Consider the following 24,019-nt stretch of genomic DNA (forward strand, 5'->3'; position numbering starts at 1 on the left):
CTGTTGCCATTTATAGAATATATATATATATATATATATATATATATATATATATATATATATATATATATATATATATATATATATATTAGAAGACTAGTTGTGACTATATAAATCGTAAGGCATTTATCACTATCTTTGGCTAGACCAATGTCATTGATGGAGAAATGCTTCTGCCATCAGGTTTTCAGTTCTCCTTTTTTATTTTCAAAAGTAAATTCAATTGACTAAGCCTTATTTTTTTGCCTCAAAGATGCAAAATGTGTCTAAATAAAAGCGATGTCTCTTAAGTATCTTTTTTCTTCAAGGATTTGCCTTTTTGGCTTTGGACAAAGCCTAGTGTATGAAAATTATCCATTTTCTATCGAAAATATAAAAAAATAAAAGTCATATCGTTTTCAGACATCTTGTCTCAATGCCTGTTTTCTAATGTGTTTTATAAAGAAATCCCAGCTGTCTTATCAGTGTAAAATCAGATAGATCTCAAATGATCAGAAGGAGTAGTGTTCCCTAATGTACTATAATAATGTAATGATAATAGTTATTGCTGTGATATGGAAGCCTCACAAATACGTCTGTTACAACAATGCCTGTATTTGCTTTCTGAAAGTGTTACTACACTCAACTTAAAACAAAAAATGACTTGAATTGTGCTATGGACGAAGATTGGTGGCTCATATGTTGTGTTAAGGTCACTTTGTGGCTCATCGGGAACTGCCTGATGAGGGAGAAATGAAAACTCTTGGAGAACTCCAGAAAATGAACTCAGAGACTCCATGGAGAGAAAGTTCAGCTCCTACCACTCGGTTTCGTATTGGAACTCACACTGGAGAAGCTTGGAGTGTTCTCTGTTGTGTTAAGGACACTTTGTGTTTTTTTCAAAACAGGTAGGTAGGGAACTGGCCCATTTCTGAGACTGTTGCAGACTAATCCTCAGCTACTTTAGAGACTACGCCGTCATTGTCTTGAGGAGGAGGAATGATTCCCAGAGCTCCAGAGTTGATAAAGTAAAATCACCAACCTGGTTCCTTTCCTTATACGCCATGTTTAATGTTTGGCTCATGAGCAGGCCTGGACTGGCCATTTGTATTTTGCAACCCCTGGCTGGATGTTCTCAACCACACAACATGTGAGCATAAAAGTGTACCGTGGGCCCTCCTCATCATCCTCAGTCTGGTACTGCTCATGAAAAATGCATGTCCCACCACCAAGAATGAGTATCAGAGAACTGTGAGCTAACACTTTTAGTTATTTTCTTTTTCGTCTTTTTTGGTCAGAGACACAAGGTCATTAGAAATGTATGCATCGCCATAAGGAAGCCATTAAGTAGCTCATGATATTTGTTTATATTACTCAAAGTTGTCAAATGTACTGTGGTTTTAAATTCTGCCTTTGCCCTGAATTCAACAAAAATATCCTTCAGCAGCAGAATTAACAAAACCATGAATCATTTCATCAACACTTTTCTACCCGACATTCCTTACAAAGTGATGAACCAGAGAAAACAACCAATAGGCCACATAATCCATTTATAATTGTGGAGAAGCGTTTGATGACATGCAATTGTGAAAGTACAGAAACATATTTGTGCTGTATCAAGTTGTGGGAAACCTCATTTTTATATATTTTTTTAAACATTTGAAGTAGTGGAGGCACATTATTAAAATACCCAAACCCTATCAAGAAAAACTATTAGAATAGAGCAGAACGAGCATGATGTGAGATCCACCCAACATTTTAGAGCACCGACATCTTTATCAAAAGGACAGATCTAAGGAATGTGCTGAAAATAGAGAGATTAAATAATGAACATCACCAATAAATTCATAATGGCGACCACCATGCTCATGTTTCATTATGATGTCATGATGCTACTACTTGCAGCCTGAGTGCGTAACAGCGTAGTGTGTCAAAATTACAGCACTATGGAGAGTAAAACCTTTATGCGCATAATTATACATATCTCCATAAGGTCCAAGTCACAAATTCAGTGCTGCCAATTCGAATATGCACTCAGGAAAAAAATGACAACTCACACATGCTTGCCTGCAAGAGAGTTGACTTAAAAAAAGACAAGCAACTCACAAATTCATTAGCGTGTGAGCTGCAAATGCTTAGTTTACAACCTTGGGGATTGCAAAGTGACTTCTAAGTCACCCCCCACTATACAATTGATAAAAAAAAATTAATAATACAGAGTTAACCCTTACCTGACTGAAAACTCATCTTTTTTTAGTTAATAGATTGTAAGAATTCACACACTTTGGTAAAATCATGTTTTCAAATCGATCTGCAAAAGGAGACGATGTTGATCTAAAACTCATTTGAACTCAACAGCAAGCAAAACTCAACAGCGGACCTGCAATGTTCAACTCAACGGCACTCACAGTAGCATGGCTTTTCATGAATAGACAAATGGCCGTTCAAGCTTGCTTACCCAATCCCTCAAAAGGTTCCCAGTTGAGTCAGTGAAGGTGAACTGGGTGATGATGTAACCTTCATGGAAAAGACCCTTTAATGTTCTGGTGTTAGTGACAGCAATAATAACCAAAATTAAAAGGAATTCTAATTATTGGTGCTTCCATCAGAAAAACAACATTAACTGAGAAATCTTGCATGTTACAAATAAAACAAACAAAAAGGAGCTAAATACTCATCTGCTGTAAAGGTTAACATTTATCTCAAATACCATTTAAATTGATTTCCAATAAGCCATAAACAGGAATGCAAACTGTCATGAAAAAAATAATTTGTCAATTAATTTGCCTGTTTACTGATGTGTTACAATAATCATAGCAAGAAGGAATAGGAACATTTGTCATAATATTAACAGCAATAAGATGAGGAATTGGGAGATATTTATAGAGAAAACAAATGACAGAGCTGAGAAATGGAAGACAAACAAAGAGTAATTTCGAAGAAACGTGCTTTTGGGGACATATTAAAGCGGCTTCCATTAACTTTAATGGGATAGAGCATGGCAAGCAAGGCAAACTATCATCTAGATAACAGCTAATGTTCTTTCTGCTGAATATATTTTCATGCTTGGTCCCTTTAATCTTTTCTAGATGCGTTTTGTCATTTCTATATTCCTTCATCTACATCTTGGTTTCGTCCCACCTTACAATATCTTGTGCCCAGGGTTATTATTTCAATCTTCTATGCTTTTCATAGTAGTAGTAGGTAGCACAAGTAAGATTGTGCACTGTATATCAGATACAAAGTATAAGATATAGACAAAGAACAAATACAAGAAAGCTATTATTTAAAGAACAACTCCCACCAAACTTAGTTATATATATATATATATATATGGCTTTTTAGCCATTTGGATGCGTTCTCACTCTGTTACTTAAGACCAATCTACTAGACAAGCACCCTGACTTCTTATCATAATGCCTTGGGGTAAACATTAGAATGTCTCACTCTTAGTCACTCAACTGGACATTCTGACTAATAAAAGTCTGTGAGGGAACAGACTTCATTAGCATTGCCATAAAGTATCAGCTGAGCGTGATGACTGACAACAATAGTGGCCTCGAGGTCTGCAGATAAACAAAGTCAACGCAAACAAAATTAAATAAAAGCATGTTTTATTCAATGCTAGTCTACATTACTGTATACAGCGCTCAATTGCTCAAAGTGGGACTTTAAAATAGCAGTAAACAAATCAATTACACCAAACAAATAAACAAATAAGTGAGTTCATGATTGAATGGGAATTTTCTTTAGCCCCACTCTGTTAGCTTACTGTCTTTTATCTAACCTAGTCCTTTTACTTTTACATTTAGCTGTTTTTACTCTCTTATTCCATTAATCCACGTTTCCACCTTCTGTCCTTCGACTGTTTCATGTGCTTGAACAAAGCCAAACTGGGGACCAAGAGGCGACTCTGGAACTTTAAGTCCAGTGCAGTGGCCACCTAATGTCACAAAAGACATACATGTGTGTGTGTGTGTGTGTGTGTGTGTGTGTGTGTGTGTGTGTGATAAAGAGGTGACACTCTTCTACCCATACTGTATTCATAATAATAACCACTTAAATGTAAGGGAGTTGTGCAACACAGTGTGCAGACCTCTGGCACATATATATGTATACATGTATAGAGTAAAATATAAGCTAATTACCACAAAACACAACAAGCCCTCTTTCTGATCCCTTAATAACCTTAATGCATTCATAATCTTTATAACACCACTGTGATCATTTTACTGTCACAATTTGTTTAAAGTTAAAAAAAAAAAAGAGAGAGAGAGCGCTTTTGTGACTCATTTCCCTACATTTTTAAACTTCTGCATATCTAAAAGAAGGGAATTACTGATTTGAACTGTCATTGAGTAATGGATTCAGAATTCCAGTAGACTTAACACGCACCATACTTCTGAAATGTGATTATAGCCCGAGCTTCTAATGAGACAGATTGTTATGCCAATTGCAATTTATTATAAGTGACCTTCAGTGTACAAGGACAGTACTTCTACGGAGGCTTGAAATTACCTAATGCTAATCAGGGGAGCCGTGTAACAGAAGCCAAGAGCCATGTGAGACTTTAATAGAAATCTAGCCTGACCAGTCATATCACTGTGTCCAGATTTGATACATTTCAGCATAATTATGTAATATAATTCCATCCATGGCTCTGTGAATACATTGACACATCCAAGCATGAATATCATTTAGAATTGTTGGGTCAATTCCGGGGCACATGTTCTAGTTATGGAGCGATTACCATGGAAACCAAATGTTCCTGGGGGTTTGCTGTACTTCTAGGACTGAATTGCACCATATAAATGAGGCTTAAAGTTTACTGCCCCTGAATGCCCCATGCTTGAAGCAGCCAATCATTGGCAGGAAAGTGCTCTTATTGAAATCGATGGGAGCACTTCCTTCACATTCGCATGAGTGTCTGAATAGACCCCTACCCGCCGAGTTAGTGCTGGAGCTTACTTATTAAAGCGCATATGGGTATGCAGTGTCCCTTTAATGTAGTTTTTTTCATCAAAATAAAGTTTAAAGCTAAATTCCAGAATGCTTGATAGCAGTGAATTCAGAAGAAAAGCTACATTGTTCGTAATGTTACATTGGGTGAAGATGAATGGTTTCTGTGTTGCTCTGGAAATACTATATTTCAATTATGGTACAAATCATATTACCTTATGGTTTTTTGTTTCATTATTTTTATAGCTGCAGGTGAACCTTGACCTAATTCCATTACATTTTGTCACTGACGATAATAAGCAGTATAACTGGGAAACTATTTGGATCCACTTGTCCAATACGCTTAGCTTTAAGGTTATAATTAAAAAACAATAGGATTTAACCCTTTCAGTCCAGTAGGGTGCCGATGAATCTGGCACTGAAACACTTTAGGAGTTTGATATGTACTGAACATTATTCAGAGGCGTTTGTAAATTTAAAAATGTAAAATCTAACGATTTCCTTATTCTTAAACAACTGAGAAATGAAATGCTTAAACCGCTGTTTAAACCGCTTTGTTTAGATGCACAATAGGAGGAAGTAGTTGTGACATAATAGCAGGTCAACACACCCTATTCCTTTTGGTCATAATCTACCCAGAGCTGCATATCAGTCCAGTGATTTGGGATTGGTTGCAAGGGGGTGAGGTGGAAAAAATAGTAGAACGTATGAATGTTTTAGAGAGAATAGGGTCTGGAAGTCATTTGTCCTATACTTCATGAGCCCCCCGACTTCCAGGCACTGTCCTGCTGAACTGCCCCACTCTACAGCTTTTGAGGGCAGCCCACCCACCACTTACCATGTCCTCTGACCATACTCCCTTTACAAAAGTGCCCCACTTTGGACACCAGATATTTGGGGGGTATGCAGGTAGAAAAGAAACATACGCATCTAGTGAGTAAAGAAAAATATATGCACTCTCCTAGTGAAATACAGGCACAGTAGAAATAGTGATCCCAAATACCATCTCCAGAAGGATGTTTAACACAGGGTGCAAGAACAGCACAGGCTACGGCTTTGAAAAAAACTGTTTTAAAGGCTACAAAATATTGTGTATACAAGCGAGTCTTCGACTTTTATTTCCACAGCATACTATTTACATGTCTTCTGCAATGCAGTATAAAAGTAAGTATTTTTAACATACGATCGAAGTACACAAACACTACTTTACATAATGTTCTGATGAAAAGTTGACTCGATGTTTAAATAAATGTGAAAATCTAAACTGAAAAACAAAAAAACTCCATTATTTCTAAGTGAAATTTATTTCTGTAGTTAAATGCAGTAACTAACGAGATGCCTTAAGGCATTATTTGATCTATACTATTTGTAGCTACGTTTATGCTAAATAAGTCTTCCCGAGGCTGGTGCTGGTTCTTCCATGATGGATTCCCATTTCAATACATGGAAACTACTTTTATCACTTTTATGTCCACTTTTATCTTTATTTAGATTGTTTTTATTTAGATTGCTGCCATAATTATATAGCTTTGGTGGATGGAAAAGATCTACGGAACTGACAACTTCAATGAATCTATAACAATGGCTAATTGTCGAAGAGTCTAAATGCGATTGCTACATGTGGTTCCTGTAGTCAGGCTAACTCTATGGCACCGCATAGGCAGTTGCCCCAGTTTCCAGTTTTATATATATGTATATGAGGCTACATTCCATCTGATACATTTGAATACACTACAATGAAGTCCATGTAACATGAGGGCTAAATCAGTGAACGATACATCCAGATGCTTCCCTTTTAATTCGAGCCTTTAGCCTTTTCAGTTCATGGTTATTTTCATCAATAAGAAGACCACAGTCGGTAATTTTCCAAGATTCCTCGAACAAGCGTTGCTCAAAATATTTGTGTGCTATTTGAGTGAAAATCTGGGATAGCTTACATTTTCCAGGCGTATTACTAATGCACGCCAAAGAAAATGTGTTATCTAGACTGAGAGCCTTCATATACTGTCTGACTGCTGTGTCCTCCTCGGATATTAAGAGCAGAACATAACCCTTAGAGCAGTAGTCTTCCACCTGAACCTGTAGATCATTGGAACCATGTCTCTGTATAGCTTTGTCCATATCTATCAAAGCCCTCTTATAATCTCCAAGATGGGAGAGACAAGAAGCTCGCTGGCGTAGGTATTTCGGGTTATTATTGCTTGCAATAATGGCAAGTGAAAAATAATTCAATGCTTTTTCGTGCTGGTTCTCTTGAGATAATGAATTCCCCTCTTGTCCTGCAACCTAAAGAAAGAAGTATATTTTAGAATATCAACAGGGTGAAGTATAACAGGTTCGATGAATAAGATAAACACTCAAAAAAACACATGTGTGTTTGTGTGTTAGTATAGATGTATATGTGTTTATGTAAGCATAGATGTTTATACGTACGTGTTTGTGTTAGCATAGATGTGTACGTGTAAGTGTGTGTTAGCATGGATGTGTATCTGTAAGTGCTTGTGTGTTAACATGGATGTGTATGCGTGTTAGCATGGATTTGTATGTGTTTTAAACAAGGGAGAAATTAATTTAGATCTCTGTGTTTGAGAATTCCATAAGTGACTTTATAAATGTTGGCAATGGGGATATACAGAGGAAAAATTATTTAACTTGGCACTCACACACATACACGTTAAGGTAACATATCCTCTTTGGATTTAAAAAATGTCTTATTTAAAGTTTTATTGCTTTAAAATACAAATTAAAACTCAGATAGGAATATATCTTCATCGGTAAATGCTATACAGGCATCAACAATGAAGATCGGGTCTTTTGTCTTCCATAATATTCACAATATACTTATTCTCTCCATAACATTATTCTGCTTTTACAGATGTTTAAAGGAATAGTTTAAAAGCAGGTTAATAAGGTTTTAGAAATTTTCAACCAAAGGAACATTTTAAGCACAAAGCATCTCAGGAGTATATCTTTAATGCAGAACGCACATTGGCCATTAAATAACTGGGAGTAACGTCACAGCTCAGCGCTCAGCACAGAAGATCTTTGAAGTTTGCGAAATACAGATTAGAATGATCAAATTACTGCTTCTGCTTTAACAGATTTCTCAGAATTTCTGTTTCATGATTTACAAATAATATCTACTTGTCAGTTCTTAAAGTTAACAAGCTGAAAGGTTCAGTTTTTTCTAGGCCACTAAACATTACTTTGTTCATGTGACATTATTTGCTCATCTGTTAACATCAAATTATTTAAAAAAAAAATCCTATAATCCACAGTGGATGGAAAAAAAAATCCTAGATTTTATATATGTTGCTTTACGTAAATTTATACTCTCTTATTTTTTATATCTTGAATTATAAAACAATTATGGGACTAAGATGTAAAGTTTTGTGTATAAAATATATAGTTAAGTGTGTACAAATGATTAAATTCAGATAAAGAATTATGGGGTTTTCAGAAAACATATCGTTTTAGGGGAAAATATTTTTGCAGGTTCATTTTTAACCCGATAAGGTGGAAGTTCCGGGAATGTTGGGTGGTTTGGCTTACCGGCACCCTACTGCTCAATGGGCTGGTTGGGAAGAACAGAGCTCATTCTTGTAACCAGCCCATACACACTATGGAGGACTCTGCCTAACTGGCACAGCTACTGTAGTGACCTTCTTCACTGTGACATCATATGCCAGGACTCAGCATGGAGGCCATGGCAGCCACAGAGATCAATGGAGATTCATTTTGTAAGCGTGTGTTAGAGTGAGTATGTGTAAGTATGTGTGTATTAGCATGTGTATGTGTTAGCATGAATGCGTAAGTGTCAAGATTGTGTGTAAATATGTGTGCAAGTGCGTGTGTTACAGAGGGGCTAAGAGGCCGATAAGATATTGCTCTTTTGTTACACTCCACAAAACTAAACTGCGTCGATTTATAACCAAATATTTATAACCATTTTTGTTGATGTGTACAAATGTAGCGTTACTATCATCATGCCCAAATATTTAAAGGGACACTATCCCATCTATATAAATTATTATTATTATTACCTTTTATGTCCTGTTTTAAGCTGTTTATATAACCTATGACATCATTTATATATGACAAGGCAAACCAGATTAGAATTAGAATCATGAATAATCGGGATTGTAACAGTTTCTCTTTAAGGGAAAGGAAGACGATATAAAAGAGCATTCTCCTCTCTCCCCGATAGCCACTGGTGACATTTTTGTAGGAACTAATAAAAATGCAAACTTTTCAAAGCATCTACGGTATTAACATAATCACCAGAACATCGCTTTATTCTAAGACATCAAGGATATTAATGATATAACAAGGCAGCTATGATTGGAGACTCTTAGCAAATTGCTAATGAAACGAGGGGATCAGAGAAACACTTAAACTCTTAATGAACTCTTGTTTGTCACTAGTTAGGAAGCGGTTTGTTCCGCAGAGACTAGGTGTTGACCTCGCTTGAACCGAGGAAGGAATCTTGAACTGTTGACAAATAATTAACATTTCTATTGTATTGTTAGCTGTAATAAATTAACTCATTTTTGGGTTTACATTACATCTGCTAAAGTTACTGCCATAACGTAATACCGAATTATGTATTTTTATTCCATTATACAGCTTGTGCTACAGCTGAACGCCATAAGAGGAAAGCCTATGAATTTCCACCTGGACTATTTTAACTCCCATCATTCAATCCTACGACACAATAGAAATATCGCAAGTGAAACACAGATATCACGTTTTGCCAGACAGTATGTGAATGATCAATATAATCATAAAAAAATGAGTATAACCACAGCTGGATTGCCAAATTCCAGAAGGGATTTCTAACGAAACTGTTTTATTGAACTCTGGGGAACGGGCGTGTAAATGACAAAAGCTCCACTAAGCATGTGTGATATGATTCATACGCAGCTGAACAGGTCAACTGTGACAGGAAGGGTTTCCATCCAAGGACACGGCGTCAAGACTTTATATAGAACTCGACAAGAAACAGCAGAACAAGGAAACTCTGTTCCTAAAAATATAAAGTTCTACCCGCTCAAATATTAAGCAAAGCAACACGCAGTTTAGCCAATTCTATAAAGAAAATCATAAAATCAAAGAATAAATATTCATCTAAAAATGAGTTCTCAAGGTTTATTCACAGGTGTTCAGGTAATAGTTTCACCATCTTGTTTGCAGCAGAAAGTGAGACTGTACTGTACAAATTCTACTGTCTCCCTGTTGCTGCTTGTTGTAACAGCATAATCGGTCTCATTTCACTTGGGTTTGTTGAACTAATATGTATTTTTGTTGTAGATATTTGATGTGTTTGTGCATTCAGTTAATTTAGGTTAGGTTGCCAAATTCATCTATTCTTCTTATTATTATTATTATGTTTATGAATAGCACAGGAAGTCAGTTTGTAACTTCCTGCCCCCTGGATCAGCATAATTCTATAATAATAGTGTTGTTGTTTTTGTTATTATCATTATTATCATTATTATTATTAAATATTATTTTATTTATATAGCACCATCATATTCCACAGAAATGTAGGAATATAGAATTTCACTATACAATGACATTTTATACTTTAAAATATTGTTACCTCACATATAGTTAGAGAAATGGTAGATCAGATTACAACAGAATATATATATATATATATATATATATATATATATATATAGATTTATGAATAGCACAGGAAGTCAGCTTTGTAACTTCCTGCCCCCTGGATCTGCATAGTTCTATAATAATAGTGATGTTAATGAGGATAATAATAATAATACTTATTAATATTATTATTATAGATTACTATATTTATAAAAAATCGGCTATAGAAAACCACAATGCACATTAAACACTGATAAATGGAAATAAAAGGGCATAAACAGTGGTCATTCTGTGTGTTACAATGATTTCATTGTCATCTGAAATAACTGGGTTAAATATTCCTAAAACCCTTTTCCGTACATCCGAGAGTTCTAGAAAGTCTTTGATCTTTTGAAGCTAAATGCCCTCGAAGCTATTTTCAGACTCATTAACATAGTGATCCTTTGGGCTATAAATATTTGAGTGCGGAAGGTTTTTCACGAAACCATGGAACATAGAAGGAAATTGGCAAGAAATCATATTTTTTTCCCAGTTATGTTCTTTATTTCTCCGTTTCCTCCAGCTGACTTTTTCATACATTTTCATTCATTGCCTGCTGATAGCTATGAAGAATTTATAATCCGATGCATTAATGTAATGGGTCAGTTACAAAACCATATACTTTAAATGCTGTAACATCAAAACGGTTGTGTGGCGGGTGGTCTAGCGCACAATAATTTGAATTAAAATACTGACATTTCCAAAAAAAAAAATACTATTAGAGCATGCCTAAAGGACATTTCTTCACCTTCTATTGGATTGTGTTATGGAACTATACCTGAGATGGAGAAAGAGAGTTATTCACTAAAGGGAGAGTTGTCAGGAGAGTTTGCAGAAGGGTTGTGGTCCTTGTTGTCTCTATACCTTATGAAGGCCCGTCCCTAATAAGCTTCTGCTGCATTGAAAGCTTGAGTGACCCTGTATAATGTATGGATAAATCAGTGAAATTTCTTCAGGCTCCTCACACATTGAATTATTCATTATACAGGACCAGTTCAGCCCTTCTTACTGGAGAAGCCTGCCTAACAATTACGTGGGACATGGACACAAAAGCTTGGGGGCTCTTGATTATACATACCCAGATGCAATAGTTTTTCAAAGCACTAATAAAAAAAACAAAAAAATCAGGGCACATGACTACCATGGATATCCAGACCGGCCACCTGGCACACCGTGCAAAACGTAGCGTGCCGGGGGCCGCACTTATGTCATTACACGGCCAGACCAGCCCCATCTTCGCCAGTCCAGCCCTGTGTTATTCATAATCGATATAAACCCTATTGCACAATGGAAACATTTAATAAATGACACACAACATGGAACACGCGCAACATCTCTGCACAAAGTGTGTTAAAAAGCATTAAGGCTCCTACCCAACGAGAACATGATTGATAAACGGAGAGCGGGAACACGAAGTGAAGAACTGGGTGTTTAATCTCCGGAATAAATGATTGTGAGAAATCAAAGTATTTAGGCTCATGTCCAACAGGAACACCTGGCGCAACAAGAACAACTAAGCTGTTTGGTTTTTCTAAAAAGGTTAATCGAACTTTAAGAACACATTTCACAAAGCTTAATGGTAAAAATAAATTATGTTTGACGAGGACCAAATTAAGAGGGGGAAAAAATGCATTTACGGGATAGCGGCTCTGATACAGGATAGCAGCTCTGTGGACTCCAAGTACGTCATTAGGAGATTAATTGCTTGTATGCATGCTTTAGATGTAATGATGCATATATTTGGATTTCAGCTGCAATCTAAGCATCTTCTTTTTCTCATGTGAACACATTTGAATACTTGGGATAAGCATTGCTGGCTTTTTTTTTTCCTTGCAATGCCTGACCCTTATGGGTAGGATAAGGATAAAAAACATTTTAAGTGCCAGCACCTATGAAATACTTAGTATAAATAAAGGTTAAAAAATCAAATGTTGTGCCCAATTGGCAAAAAAATACTTTTCCCATAAAAGGTTTTAAAAGGGAGAGTTGTACTCATGCATTTTTAAGGTTCAATAGAGTAAACTGTTCACTGTCCCTGTCTTATTTTGTTTTATTAGCTTCTTGGACTGTGTTTAGCACGGAGTCACGTGGGGTCCACAGGCTAAACTCTTTATGAAACACTATGCAGTCAGCACTGCCAAAACCAAAAAATACTGTCCCATGAATAGGTCCGATAATGATAACTGACTTAAAAATATGTCTGCATATGCATCTACCTAGACCATATCAATACCAGACTGGAATAGTAAAGCTTTGACCTGGCATGTTAAGGCCAGTAGCCGAAAATCACTTGTCGGTGGCCAAGAAAAGTAGAGAGCTCTTTCAGGGAACATTATTCAGATTTCATTAAGGTGAAAACAGCTTGTGAGTACCTCCTTTGCCCCAAACAACTTGTAAGTTCCATCATTACCCCAAGCAGATTATCAGTGCCCCAAACAGCCTGTCTGTGTCATATTTTGCTCCAGCATGGCAGTGCCCCCAACCATTTATCTGTGCCATTTTTGCCCCCAAACAGCTTGTCTGCGGCATCATTGCCCCTTGCTCCCCCTCCAACATACACTATGGCACACATATGTATACACATTTACACAAATTTACACATGCTAACACACAGTTACATATACACTCTAACACATGAACACACTCATTCTAACACACACACTCCATCTCACAGCACTTACACATTCATACTCATACAAACTTATGCATCTACATCCACAGTCGCACAAATTTATACATACACATCCATGGTCAAATACACTTATACATAGATGTGCATGATCACAGACTTAAGCTCAAAGGTAACACAGACTAGGGAGCACCTTAGATCACTGATCCTTCAAAGCTTCACCCAATAATGCTCTTTTCATACTTCATCAATTTGTGCTTTTGTTGCACCCACTCCCCACCTATAACTAAGCTATACATATTTATTTATACCCCACTGTATATTTAAGTTGCATTTCATAAATAAAATATGTTTTAGAAGCTAAAAAACACTTATATGGGATAACAAAGGAGTACCTGTGATAGGCTTTGTCTCTGTCTTTTGTCTAAAAATTTAACTAGAATTTCGACGTCACTGGGAGATTTTCCAGCCAATGGGCAGAGCTCCTGAGCTGCTGCCAGGACGTTCCGATATTTGACGTGGAGCACTCCATATCGAGCTTTAGCAGATTCATCAATTGCGCTGTTACTGAACGACTTCTTCAGGTGCATAAAGGCCTCTTCATATTTTTCTGGTGAGAAAACACAATTGTAAGCTTGCAGGTACCCAGGCAAATCTATAAAAACAAATGTTTTAATCTAGATTTGCTAAAAAAATCCAATTAGATGACACAGCAATCCAAGTTTATTAAAATATTGCCCTCCTTTCAATGAAATAAAAATGTAACAAACATTTTAAAGATTTTGAATAGTGCTCCCCCTATATTTTTCCTGATGCTTGGTGTATGACTAAAATTGAGCAGACAAAAGTGGACCCAGTTGGGATAGTTTACAGCCCCACTCTCCCCCAACATAGAAAAAGTGTGGTTTATGCCCTTAATGACCAATGACATACCAGGTACGTCATGAAAAGATATCCCTATGGGACCAGTGATGTACCCGCTACTTCATGTGCTAAAAATGCTGCAATTAGGATGATAGCAGGGTCATTGCTGTTGTCAGTCTATAGCAGATTCCCTGCACTTCCTTGCATGTGATCGCTTATATAGCCAAACACGTGCACAGATACATTTTAATGAGGACACACTCTACAAAACATTGGACCACGGTTATAATCAAGAGAGTTAATTAATTAAAAGCATACCCTGAGCACCACAATATATTGAAAACCCACATAGCAGAAAAACCAAATGTTCACCGGAACATAATGACCAAGATACATACAAACATAAACTATACATAACATATATCGATTCATTGCGTTTGCTAGAAATTTGGACAGAAAAATATTTAGATGTTTGTCAAATGCCAAAATTCTTTGATTAATGGGCAGATACCTAAAAATCCTGACGATTTACCTTTCCCAATAAGGATATCCGTATACAAAATGTGGACATTAGCGTTTGTGTTGTCTATCTCTGTAAGACATTGTGAAATCTTCTCTAGGTCACCAAAGGTTGGATCACTTAGGAGCTCTGCATTTGCAGTAAGAAGTTCTGCTAATGATGTCCGACAGTGGTCATGTAACCATTCTGTGACCAAAAGTTGTGCCTCTGGCTTCAGAGTCTGAGCCTCTCGGATTACGTAGCTTGTATCCACCTTGACTGCAAGGCAAAGATCATGCACGGCTTCCTTTTGAAAAACAAAAAAAACAAGAAATAAAGTTATTTTGGAGGTCAGCATGTATGCCAGATTCCAAATCAAGTTTCATTGTAACGACAATGCCTTGACTACCCAGACCATATTTTAAAATGAGCATTTATTCTACGCCTTCAAGGGTTAATCTAAGCCTGACATTTAAATACTCAATATGTTACGATAAATATATATTAACAGCCCTCTAAGACATTGACTACATGTGACATATAAACCCTGCTCATCCTTCTGTCACATAAAAGGTTAATAAAGACAAACACATTACCCGAATAATGGAGATTTCTAATTACTATAGATTTTTGGGCTTAGATGTTCTTTCATTTAATTGATCGAGGGCATACAAGATTTATAATATTTCACAGTGGGTTTCAGATACAAATTATTAAAATATCAGAACAGATTGGACTTGAAGATTAGTTTTATTTAGCTTTTGATCAACAAATTCATTATTAAGCACATAAAAGAAAAAAAAGTAAGGATTTTTTGAACATGTTTTTTTTTTTTTTTTTTAAAACAAAGAGCCAAAACATTTAGAAGTCTTTGAATTAACTCACATAAAAAAAAATTGGTGCCACATTTGTGTTCTTGTACTCCTCATTATTAATTTTTCAGGATGGGATATAAACATTTGTGGAATTTAGAATTAGGAAACTGGGCAACGGTCCACACGACTAAGATTTTAATCTTTTTTTTATTTTTTGGTAGATGAAACAAATCCACGGAGTAAAATGCAGAGTTAAAAAGCTTTTAATTAGCTTCTTGAACAGTCTTCCCATTATCTTCCGATAATAAAAACGCCATCTGATTAATTAGCTTTTTGCTTTCCCCAGATAAAAAATAATGCAATAAACATAAAAAAAAAGATATTTATTTTAATCAACATTTATCTCTTTTGGACAACTAGGAAAATGAAAGCCTATTTCTAGCTGTTGTATTGGCCTTGCCTATCTTTATAGGCAGTGATTAAAATCACCTTTTATGTTCTCTTAATGGATACTTATTAATAGCGCTTTTACAAAATTATTTTCTAATTTACAATTAAGAATTTTTTGTACAATACATTGAATGGAAAAATATCTGGAATCTTAACATAAAATCCTTCTTGTTTTCCTTACTCTGGTTCTATCAAGTAATGTATTTTGACCTAGGACGACCTTGGACTAGGGCAGCAGGTGGGCAACCAAGCCCTCTCATGTACCACTGCTCAATGGGTCAGTTAAATGGGAGGTCTCTGATCTCCCCAACTGGCCCATTTACACTATGAAAGACTTGCGCCTTTAAGACATAGAGCGCCATGATATGATATCATATGCCGGTACTCAATAGTGAGGACAGATGCCACAGATGGGGTGCTGTCCTAAATCAAGCCTAGGGTAGTGCCAACGTTAAAGATAGAACATCTCTGGTTCTAATTATTCTATGACATACAGCACATAAGGGACACTTTTTGAGAGTCGCCATCCTACTCTTCCAAGCCCAAATGTATCGACACTGACCCCTTTCCCCCCCGATAGAATTATTTAATCATCAGGCAGGACAAACGAATGAGGGAATGTAATCCATGCTACTTACTCAAAAACAACCCCAGATATGGGCATAATATACTGTATATTTATTTTGTGAATAAGCCCAGCAAAGGGATTTATGGCTCATCCTTATTTTTCAGCTCTGGTCACTGCTGAATGCATTTATTAGCCTAGAACTTGAAGGCAAAGTGCTTCTCAATTATTCCATATTTCTTCCACTTAAGTTTCTATATCACAAGAATCGAAGTCGTCTAACCATCGCAAACATTGTCTAAAGCAAAGACACATTAGTACTGAGAGCGCATTTACTTAAATAGAGGTTACAATTTGCCCTTGATTTATTTTTCTAGATATACTAAAGAATATAGCAAATTGCAAACCAAGCACACATCCTTTAGTACTCCTTATCCTAATGATAATGCGTTTCATGTCTTTTTTTTCCAATTACAAAATGCTAGCCGTGTACTGAAGAACTCTATAGTTTGTTTGTTTTTATAGTTTACAGTACTACTTGCTTCATCTGCCTGGCCATTTCGATTTTTATTTTCTTAGTCCTCTCCTCTATTCAATCAGGAGAGCACATTATGTAACATATAAAAGTGGTTTAACCTTACCGGGCCTCTTTTACCATTAATGTGGAGTTGTTTATTACAGAAGATCTAGAGACCTACAGATCGGTGAACGGTCAAGAATTGAAAGAGAAAGAAGCGTATTATGAGAAAAACAACCGTCCACGGAACTCAACCCAATTGCCAAACTTTGTTGTTATCACTAAGAAGTCCAGGCTTAAAAGTAGGCAGTTTTCGATATCTCAAAGGGCAGTATTGGAACACAGATACTAGGCAGTTATTAGGTAACATGCTCTTAAAGATTCAAGAAATAAATTATAAATGTTTCTTATCGTCTGCATATAAAGAGCAGAATAAGTGCGCAAAATCTTTAGCCACGGTAAAAAGATTCCAAGAGTAAGACCATTTCGGCGTGGGCATAATGCGTTATCAATAAGAATACAGTAGGCTACTGTGATCCTAATATGCGTAGTATAAGTGTTGTGGCCCTTGGTGGATCTCCCATGGGTGATTTAGTCTCTCTTCAGTGCCACTTTTCAATGGACATGTTGGGGAAAGGAGGGATTTTTCATGTAGTGGTGTGTGGTTGGTATCCCTCCGGCCACAAGGGAGAATAATAATAATAATAATAATAATAATAATGATGATACATTACGCAAAACAAGGCACCTTGCAAAACACAGTATACCAAAAGTCTTTCAATGCTGGCAATGGACTACAACATTAGAAAGCAGCTGCAAGGCTACTCCTAGACTAAACCCCATGCCAATGAATTAGAATTTACATATTCTTATTATAAGACGGTTGGCCGTACTCATGTCAACTAGTGGGGGGACAGGGGCTCTTGATCTTAATTACAATGTCTGTATTAAAATAATCGATGATGCCTGCTTATCAACTCATAATAACACAATGAACACACTGGGCAGATGTCCATTGAAGCCAGATCACTAACTCACGTGATGACCTCAGCATTGACCGACTTGTGCTCAGAGCTCTGCATCAGGAGTTTGCGTGAGAACACCACCGCGAGTGTGTTCTACCATTCATAAAAAACATCTTTCTACCTTGAGAACTGGATTTATTTTTATTCCCATGGTTTGATTATATAGAACCTCTCTTGCAAAAACTGTATTGTAAAGAATATTGGGTGGCTGCCATGGTACACCTTCTCCGAAAATGATAGGTATAGTCAATTCATCAGGAAACTTTAAACAGTGCGTAAAACACACACACACACACACACACACACACATGAATTTAACATTCATAACTTCTAGCAGGTTTATATACTACAAATCAAAAATAAGCATTCGCTGTACAAAATCCTATTTACATACCTTCTGCTGTCGGAGAGACATATGCATGAACGCTTTTCCACTGAGAGCCTCTACATCACGAGGATCATCTTTTAGGACTGCGTTGAAATCAAAAATAGCCGTTTTTTTCTGTCCAAGCTGACCATAGCACCTAGCCCTTGCAAGCAATGAATCTTTGGCATGTCCACCTAAAATAAATACGGTACATGATGTAATAAATAAATAGATAACACAAGAATTATTTTTTATTTACATTTTAGTTTTTATTGTTTTATATTTTGTAACATAAAATTTACAGTTACTAAAACATTTGAACATCTATACCAATCTATCGTACATATATATGTCCTCTTTAACTAATATATAAGTCTAGTTTTGGTAGACTCTTTGAATGTATGGAGATGTATAAATTGTTGGTGTTCTATAAATAAAAGATAATAATAATAATAATAATAATAATAATAATAAAAATAATAATAATAAAAGGAACCAGGGCAAGTTGCCCATGTGGGGCCTCCCAGCCTGTCGCTTAGTAGAGGTCGGCACAGATTTTTCCGCTAACACATCTTCCGTGGTCTACATCTCATCTGCTGGTGGCTGTTGGGATATGACGTCTAATGCATTAAATTAGTATATTGGTCTCTAGAAAACCAATGAAAATTGCCTGTTAAGAAGCCGTTAAGTCGTTAAGTCATTAAGGCACCGATAAGTCATTGAACACCAACTGAAAAATCTTCTTAACTGTGGATTTAGAATATATTAAATACATGAACATAGAATTTTAAGGGAGGTAAGAAATGTTCGGCCCGTCTAGTATACCCATCGAAACACTCAACTCAGTCTTGTCTCATGATGTACGTTATCATACCTGATGCAATGATTGCAAATGAAAAGTATGCTATTGCCTCTTTGATGTACGTTTCTCCTTCCCTGTTCTGTAAAACGGACAGAGCCTTCGAATGGCAGTGATCTTGCATTAATTTTCTGTCTTCTTCTTTAAATACATCCATGATGGGTAGAAGGCAGGAGGTGTCACCTATCTGTATCACTTTTTTAATGAGCTAAAAAAAAGGGGAGACTTGGTGAGCTGAATAATATAAATGGAAAAATATCCCAACATTTAAAAAAGATAGAATGTGCAATATAACTTAGTTATTTAATTTAAAAAAAAAGAACAACCTTTAATGGACATAGATGTAGAAATCTTGTTTTTTACTACAAAGACTGTTATTTCTCATAAGTAACATTTATTTTAGACATTGCTTATAAGGTATTTATATTCTTGAGAATGTCCCATGGTAGGCTACCTGGCGAGAGGCTTAACGAAGAGGCAAGGCTAGCCATGCATAGAGCGACTAGTCCCAAATAGCCTTTCGTGAGAGCAGAAGTGGGTGGGGAGTAGGAGGGAAGTGGGCGGTTTGTAGGCATGGCTAAACATTGCTCCCCCTGCCTGGAGAAAGAGTAAATTGACCCTGAGACCCAGGGAAGCAGGGCTCCGTCTGGATACTCCAGGTCAAACCCTGTGAATTGTTAGTTGTGGGTACTGGCCCCATGCAGAGAACCAATATCTGTCACAAGGGTCCGTCCTTGGAACAGCACTCATGCATCTAAAATCAAACGGCTAATCAGCAGTGTATTCTGGGTCAGGCCAAGGCGACAGGTCTAGGGACATGGCGTCACCTCATGGCATCACCAGGGGCAGATCTCCCTATTGGGCCAGCTACTTAACCCTACACCAGTTACTCAATGGATCTGTTACAAATGACAGCTCTGATCTCCCCACCCGGCTCATTTATAGTATGAAGGACTGTGTCTAGGCAGCACAGCCTCCATAGCATGCTGTCCCTGGTACACAGCATCCTTACAAGTACGAGTGTCGGAATATGATGTCATAACCCTACACTCAGCAGTATAAAGGGGGGGCATAAGTGGGGAGTTGCTCTGGACCCAGGTTTGAGCAGCATTGAAGCTTATTACATTGGTGAATCGAATTAAATATGCTACAGGCACTGAGTAAGGAAAGTGAAATCTTGTATCAGTAAGGGTGGTTAAGCATAAAAGTCTATTCAAGCTTCTTGTTCATCATCGTGAAGACAATTGCTTGAATCTCTAAGAGAGGTCAGACTAACACTTTATCAATTCAAGTACTTACAATATGCCTGCTTTCTAATAAGCAATACTGTTTAAAGATTTGAGGATTTGGCTTTTTTTAAATCATTTTGGCTGTCATAATCACTTCATCTCCATTTGTAGATTGTTTGACATCTATTTTAAATTAAAAGATAAACAGCTTTTTAAAAGGAAAAATAATTGACAATTGAGCTGTGTGCTTTAGTTGAAAGAACTCATTATTGTTTGTCATTTGTGTTTGTTTATAAGTTTAAATTAAGAAATGTTTCCGTCCCTAGAGCAGAGAGAAAGAACAAAATGAGATTTAAGCAAAATTAACCCATGTTTGGTCTATATTTTATCTATGTAAAAGTTTATTTCAGGTTAACATTATGAAAAATACTGCCACCTAATGGATGCTTGGCCAACTGCAACCTTAGGCGCCGTCAGGCAATACTTATAGCGGTTAATTGCCTACCTAAAAAATACAAATGAAAAAGGACACACCGGTTTAAAGGTTGCTGTTCTTAAGGATTTACATCGTTATAAGTGAGTGTATCTGGGTCTCCCAGATGTTTATCTTTTGTGCTATTTGAGGATCTACCACTTTTCCACAATTCCATTATCTTGGTGAGACTACACCTTTCCCTTTACCATATTATACTCCCAGATATGTTTCCCAGTAAAAATTGTAATAATATTAATTCACGGTATTTGCTGTGGCCCCCAAATCTGGGACCGCAGATGGGCAATATAAACTTGTTATCATTTAGCTGAGCCTGTTCCATGCTGCCTCTATTATCCTGGAAGGACACAATGGGTACATGAACAAACAGGTGAGCTAGCCTCCTCACTAATCTGCCCAGACATATGATGCATGTCCCCATTTATTCAAGGACCATGGAGAGTTGGAGGTTTTGGTCAATATTTTCATGCTGGTTGCTGCACTTGTAACATGTTATAATGTACTTTTCTAAAAATATTCCTAAATATTGTGCTAAATGATTAATGCAAATGGAGGTGGTCTAATAAATCTTTTTTTTTTTTGGATCCCCCCCCCCCCCTAAAGAAATGCAGGATATCATACCTTAACAGAACAATACTGCCATCTGCTGGATAAATGCTTACTTACAAACAACATGGTTCCCTTAAAAGAACAATAGTGCCATCTACTGGAAAAAAAACTAACTGCAAAAACACCTGGTCATATTTACAGAATATGATAACCTGCTTGATAAAGATCATCCGCAAAAATACCTGGTTGCCATCATAAATAAAGCCTTTCTTGAACTGTAGCAGTGCAAGTCTAGCAAGAACCGGAGATCTTTGGGTACTGCTGTTGAGAGCTAAAGATAACATCTTGTGAGCTTCATCTATTCGGTCGAGCTGGTAGAGCGCATCTGTGCAGAGGATCCGACACACATCATCGGAGGGGTCAAGCATCATCAGGAGTGTGGCCAGCTGGTGAACACCTGAAACATCACTGAAGAGAAATATAATAAGTAAAACCACATAACACTAGCATACACATCTGTAGAATTATTTCCAGAGGGGGCAAAATACCCATGTTAGTTACCCATTAATAGGGAAAATTATATGACTATAGTATTAGTAGCTAACTCTATGTTTCTATCAAATGACATTTTGATTTACAGTCAAAGGTTTTATAATCACTTTGTAAAGGGAAAACCCCACTTGGCACATTTTTTTACTTATTTGTTACCATTCTTTAGATGAAGGACCATCCTGCTTGTTTTGCTTCTTCTTATTTTCAGTATCATTTGGATTGGGTGACTTCCTGTGCAACATTTTCTGTCCTTCTTCTTGCAGCACCTTATAAAGCAGACCTCTTTGATTCCAAGGCACGTAAGACTTAATTGTAAGGAGGGTCTCGTCCAGTTTAAGCTTAGAGGCTGTAATATAGTCCAAGGCAGTCAAGTAGGGGCTACCACTGATCATACGAATGAGGCCTCTTCCACAGAGGGCTTTTACGCAACTGGAAGGGTGAGGAGACTCATCTTCTACAATCCTCTGGAAGTCTTTCAGGGCTTCCTGGTGCTCATTATTGTGAAAGTGGCAAAAACCTCGCAAAACTAACAAGGTGTTCTGATACGTCTTTTTTTCCGAATTAAGTAGATGATTGCAGATGTCCAGACAAGGCCGGAAATCTCCTGATAGGAGTTTGCAATCTGCAAGACGGACATTCATTTCACGTCTGTTGCTTGGACAGCACTGAATCAAAAACTCAAGAGTTTGCACTATTGGGAAAAGAAGTTCTGCACCTGTATCAGATCTTAACTCAGTTCGAGTCCGTACCGTTTCCCTGTAATCTCCGAACTCCATCTCTATGTATGACTTGGAACGTTCGATAACTCTGGCTACATCATCGGCGGAGAAAATGTCATGAAATCGTTTCCTTGCGTGACTTAGGCTGACTTTAAACGCTTCCGATAGGTCTTGCACCATTTCTTTTGTCCGACAGCCTAAAGAGTAATACGCTGCTGCCCTGTCAACCAGTAGACAAGAAATCTTCTCTTCTTTGATTCTTGTTTCCAAAGATAGCGTCTCGATGGCCCTGGAATACACAGCTATGCATTCTTCGAACTTGCATTTCTCAAACAAATACGCGGCTTGCGTCTTGCATATCTGGACGTCATCGGGAGCCAAGGCTGACAAAAAATTGTAACAGTCTTGAAGCATGGAATCCGTACATCCATTATTAGTATCGTTCTGGTAAACACAAATATAGTTATTAAATGAGTTGATTAAGTGAGGAAGGTATTCCCTTTGTTTTGTTCTGATAAACTCCTGTGTTTTATCTTTGTGTTTTGTGAAGGCTTGGATGTAATCTTGTACACCGTTTTGCGTGTTTGTTTGGGACAAAATCAAGGCCAAGGCTCTGGTTAGCAATGTTTCAAGCCTATATTGTGGGTGGGTATTTAATAAAGAGTTGCATCTGTTCACCACGTCTTCATAACGTCCATTTTTAAGGAATGTGCTCATTTTAAACAGCGAGGCAGCAAAATTATTTGGACACAGTGTAGAAAGAAAAACAGCCGCGATGCCGGGGGTGAGAGATACAATGGCCATTCCATCACAGCGGATTTTGGGTATTTCGCTCTCTCCGAAGCACCAGCTCTCCAGGGTAGCTATTACTTGCTGGAATTGTCCACCGGCTAGCGCTTTAGCTCTTTGTATTGCAGTAGGCGCGTTACAGCTAAATGCAGCCATATAAAATGCGGCCGCTAGAGATGATTCCTCTTTAAGGATGTGCTGGTAAGCCTCTTGGCACAATCGCCCAGGGACATCCTGATTAGACATCTCTCTTGCTTCTAAATTACGGTCATGTATGGAGCTGTATCTTCATCCTAACTGTGTCTTCTAAATGGGTATCTGCAAAACATAAGCGCAGAAGAATAACTAGGAATGTGTGACCAGGGCAACTTCCCAGGGTTAGAACTAGGGAGAATATATTAAATTAGGGACAGTACTTGTTATGGCCCTCTGCAGAGTGCCCTAGGTAGAGAGCCCAAGGACGGCACAGACAAGGTGGGTACATCTGTAAAATTGTTTGGGGGCACTTCCC

The 24,019-nt window shown here is 37.2% G+C and overlaps 1 protein-coding gene across 1 annotated transcript; it reads right to left on the reverse strand.

Annotated features, from left to right (window-relative positions):
• Positions 1-6,702: 6,702 nt before the first annotated feature.
• Positions 6,703-23,754, reverse strand: TTC34 (tetratricopeptide repeat domain 34). Its single transcript, XM_089502099.1, has 7 exons — positions 22,157-23,754; positions 21,691-21,916; positions 19,193-19,385; positions 18,346-18,512; positions 14,613-14,886; positions 13,612-13,826; positions 6,703-7,224 (listed from the first exon to the last, which is right to left on the reverse strand). Exons 1-7 carry the CDS (start codon positions 23,752-23,754, stop codon positions 6,703-6,705), a joined length of 3,195 nt encoding a protein of 1,064 aa, XP_089358225.1.
• Between the last annotated feature and the right edge of the window lie 265 nt (positions 23,755-24,019).

The sequence above is a fragment of the Sceloporus occidentalis genome, unplaced genomic scaffold (assembly GCF_023333645.1).
Source record: "Sceloporus occidentalis isolate IW3139 unplaced genomic scaffold, rSceOcc1.0.p SCAF_193, whole genome shotgun sequence".
Taxonomy (NCBI): domain Eukaryota; kingdom Metazoa; phylum Chordata; class Lepidosauria; order Squamata; family Phrynosomatidae; genus Sceloporus; species Sceloporus occidentalis.

Excerpts from the sequence above, each read along its gene's own strand:
- TTC34 (XM_089502099.1), bottom strand. The coding sequence starts at position 23,754 with ATGTCTAATCAGGATGTCCCTGGGCGATTGTGCCAAGAGGCTTACCAG. Across the intron at positions 19,386-21,690 it reads TTATTTATGATGGCAACCAG|CTCATTAAAAAAGTGATACA; the intron begins GTATTTTTGCGG and ends CCTTTTTTTTAG. Across the intron at positions 14,887-18,345 it reads TGTCTCTCCGACAGCAGAAG|GAAGCCGTGCATGATCTTTG; the intron begins GTATGTAAATAG and ends GTTTTTCAAAAG.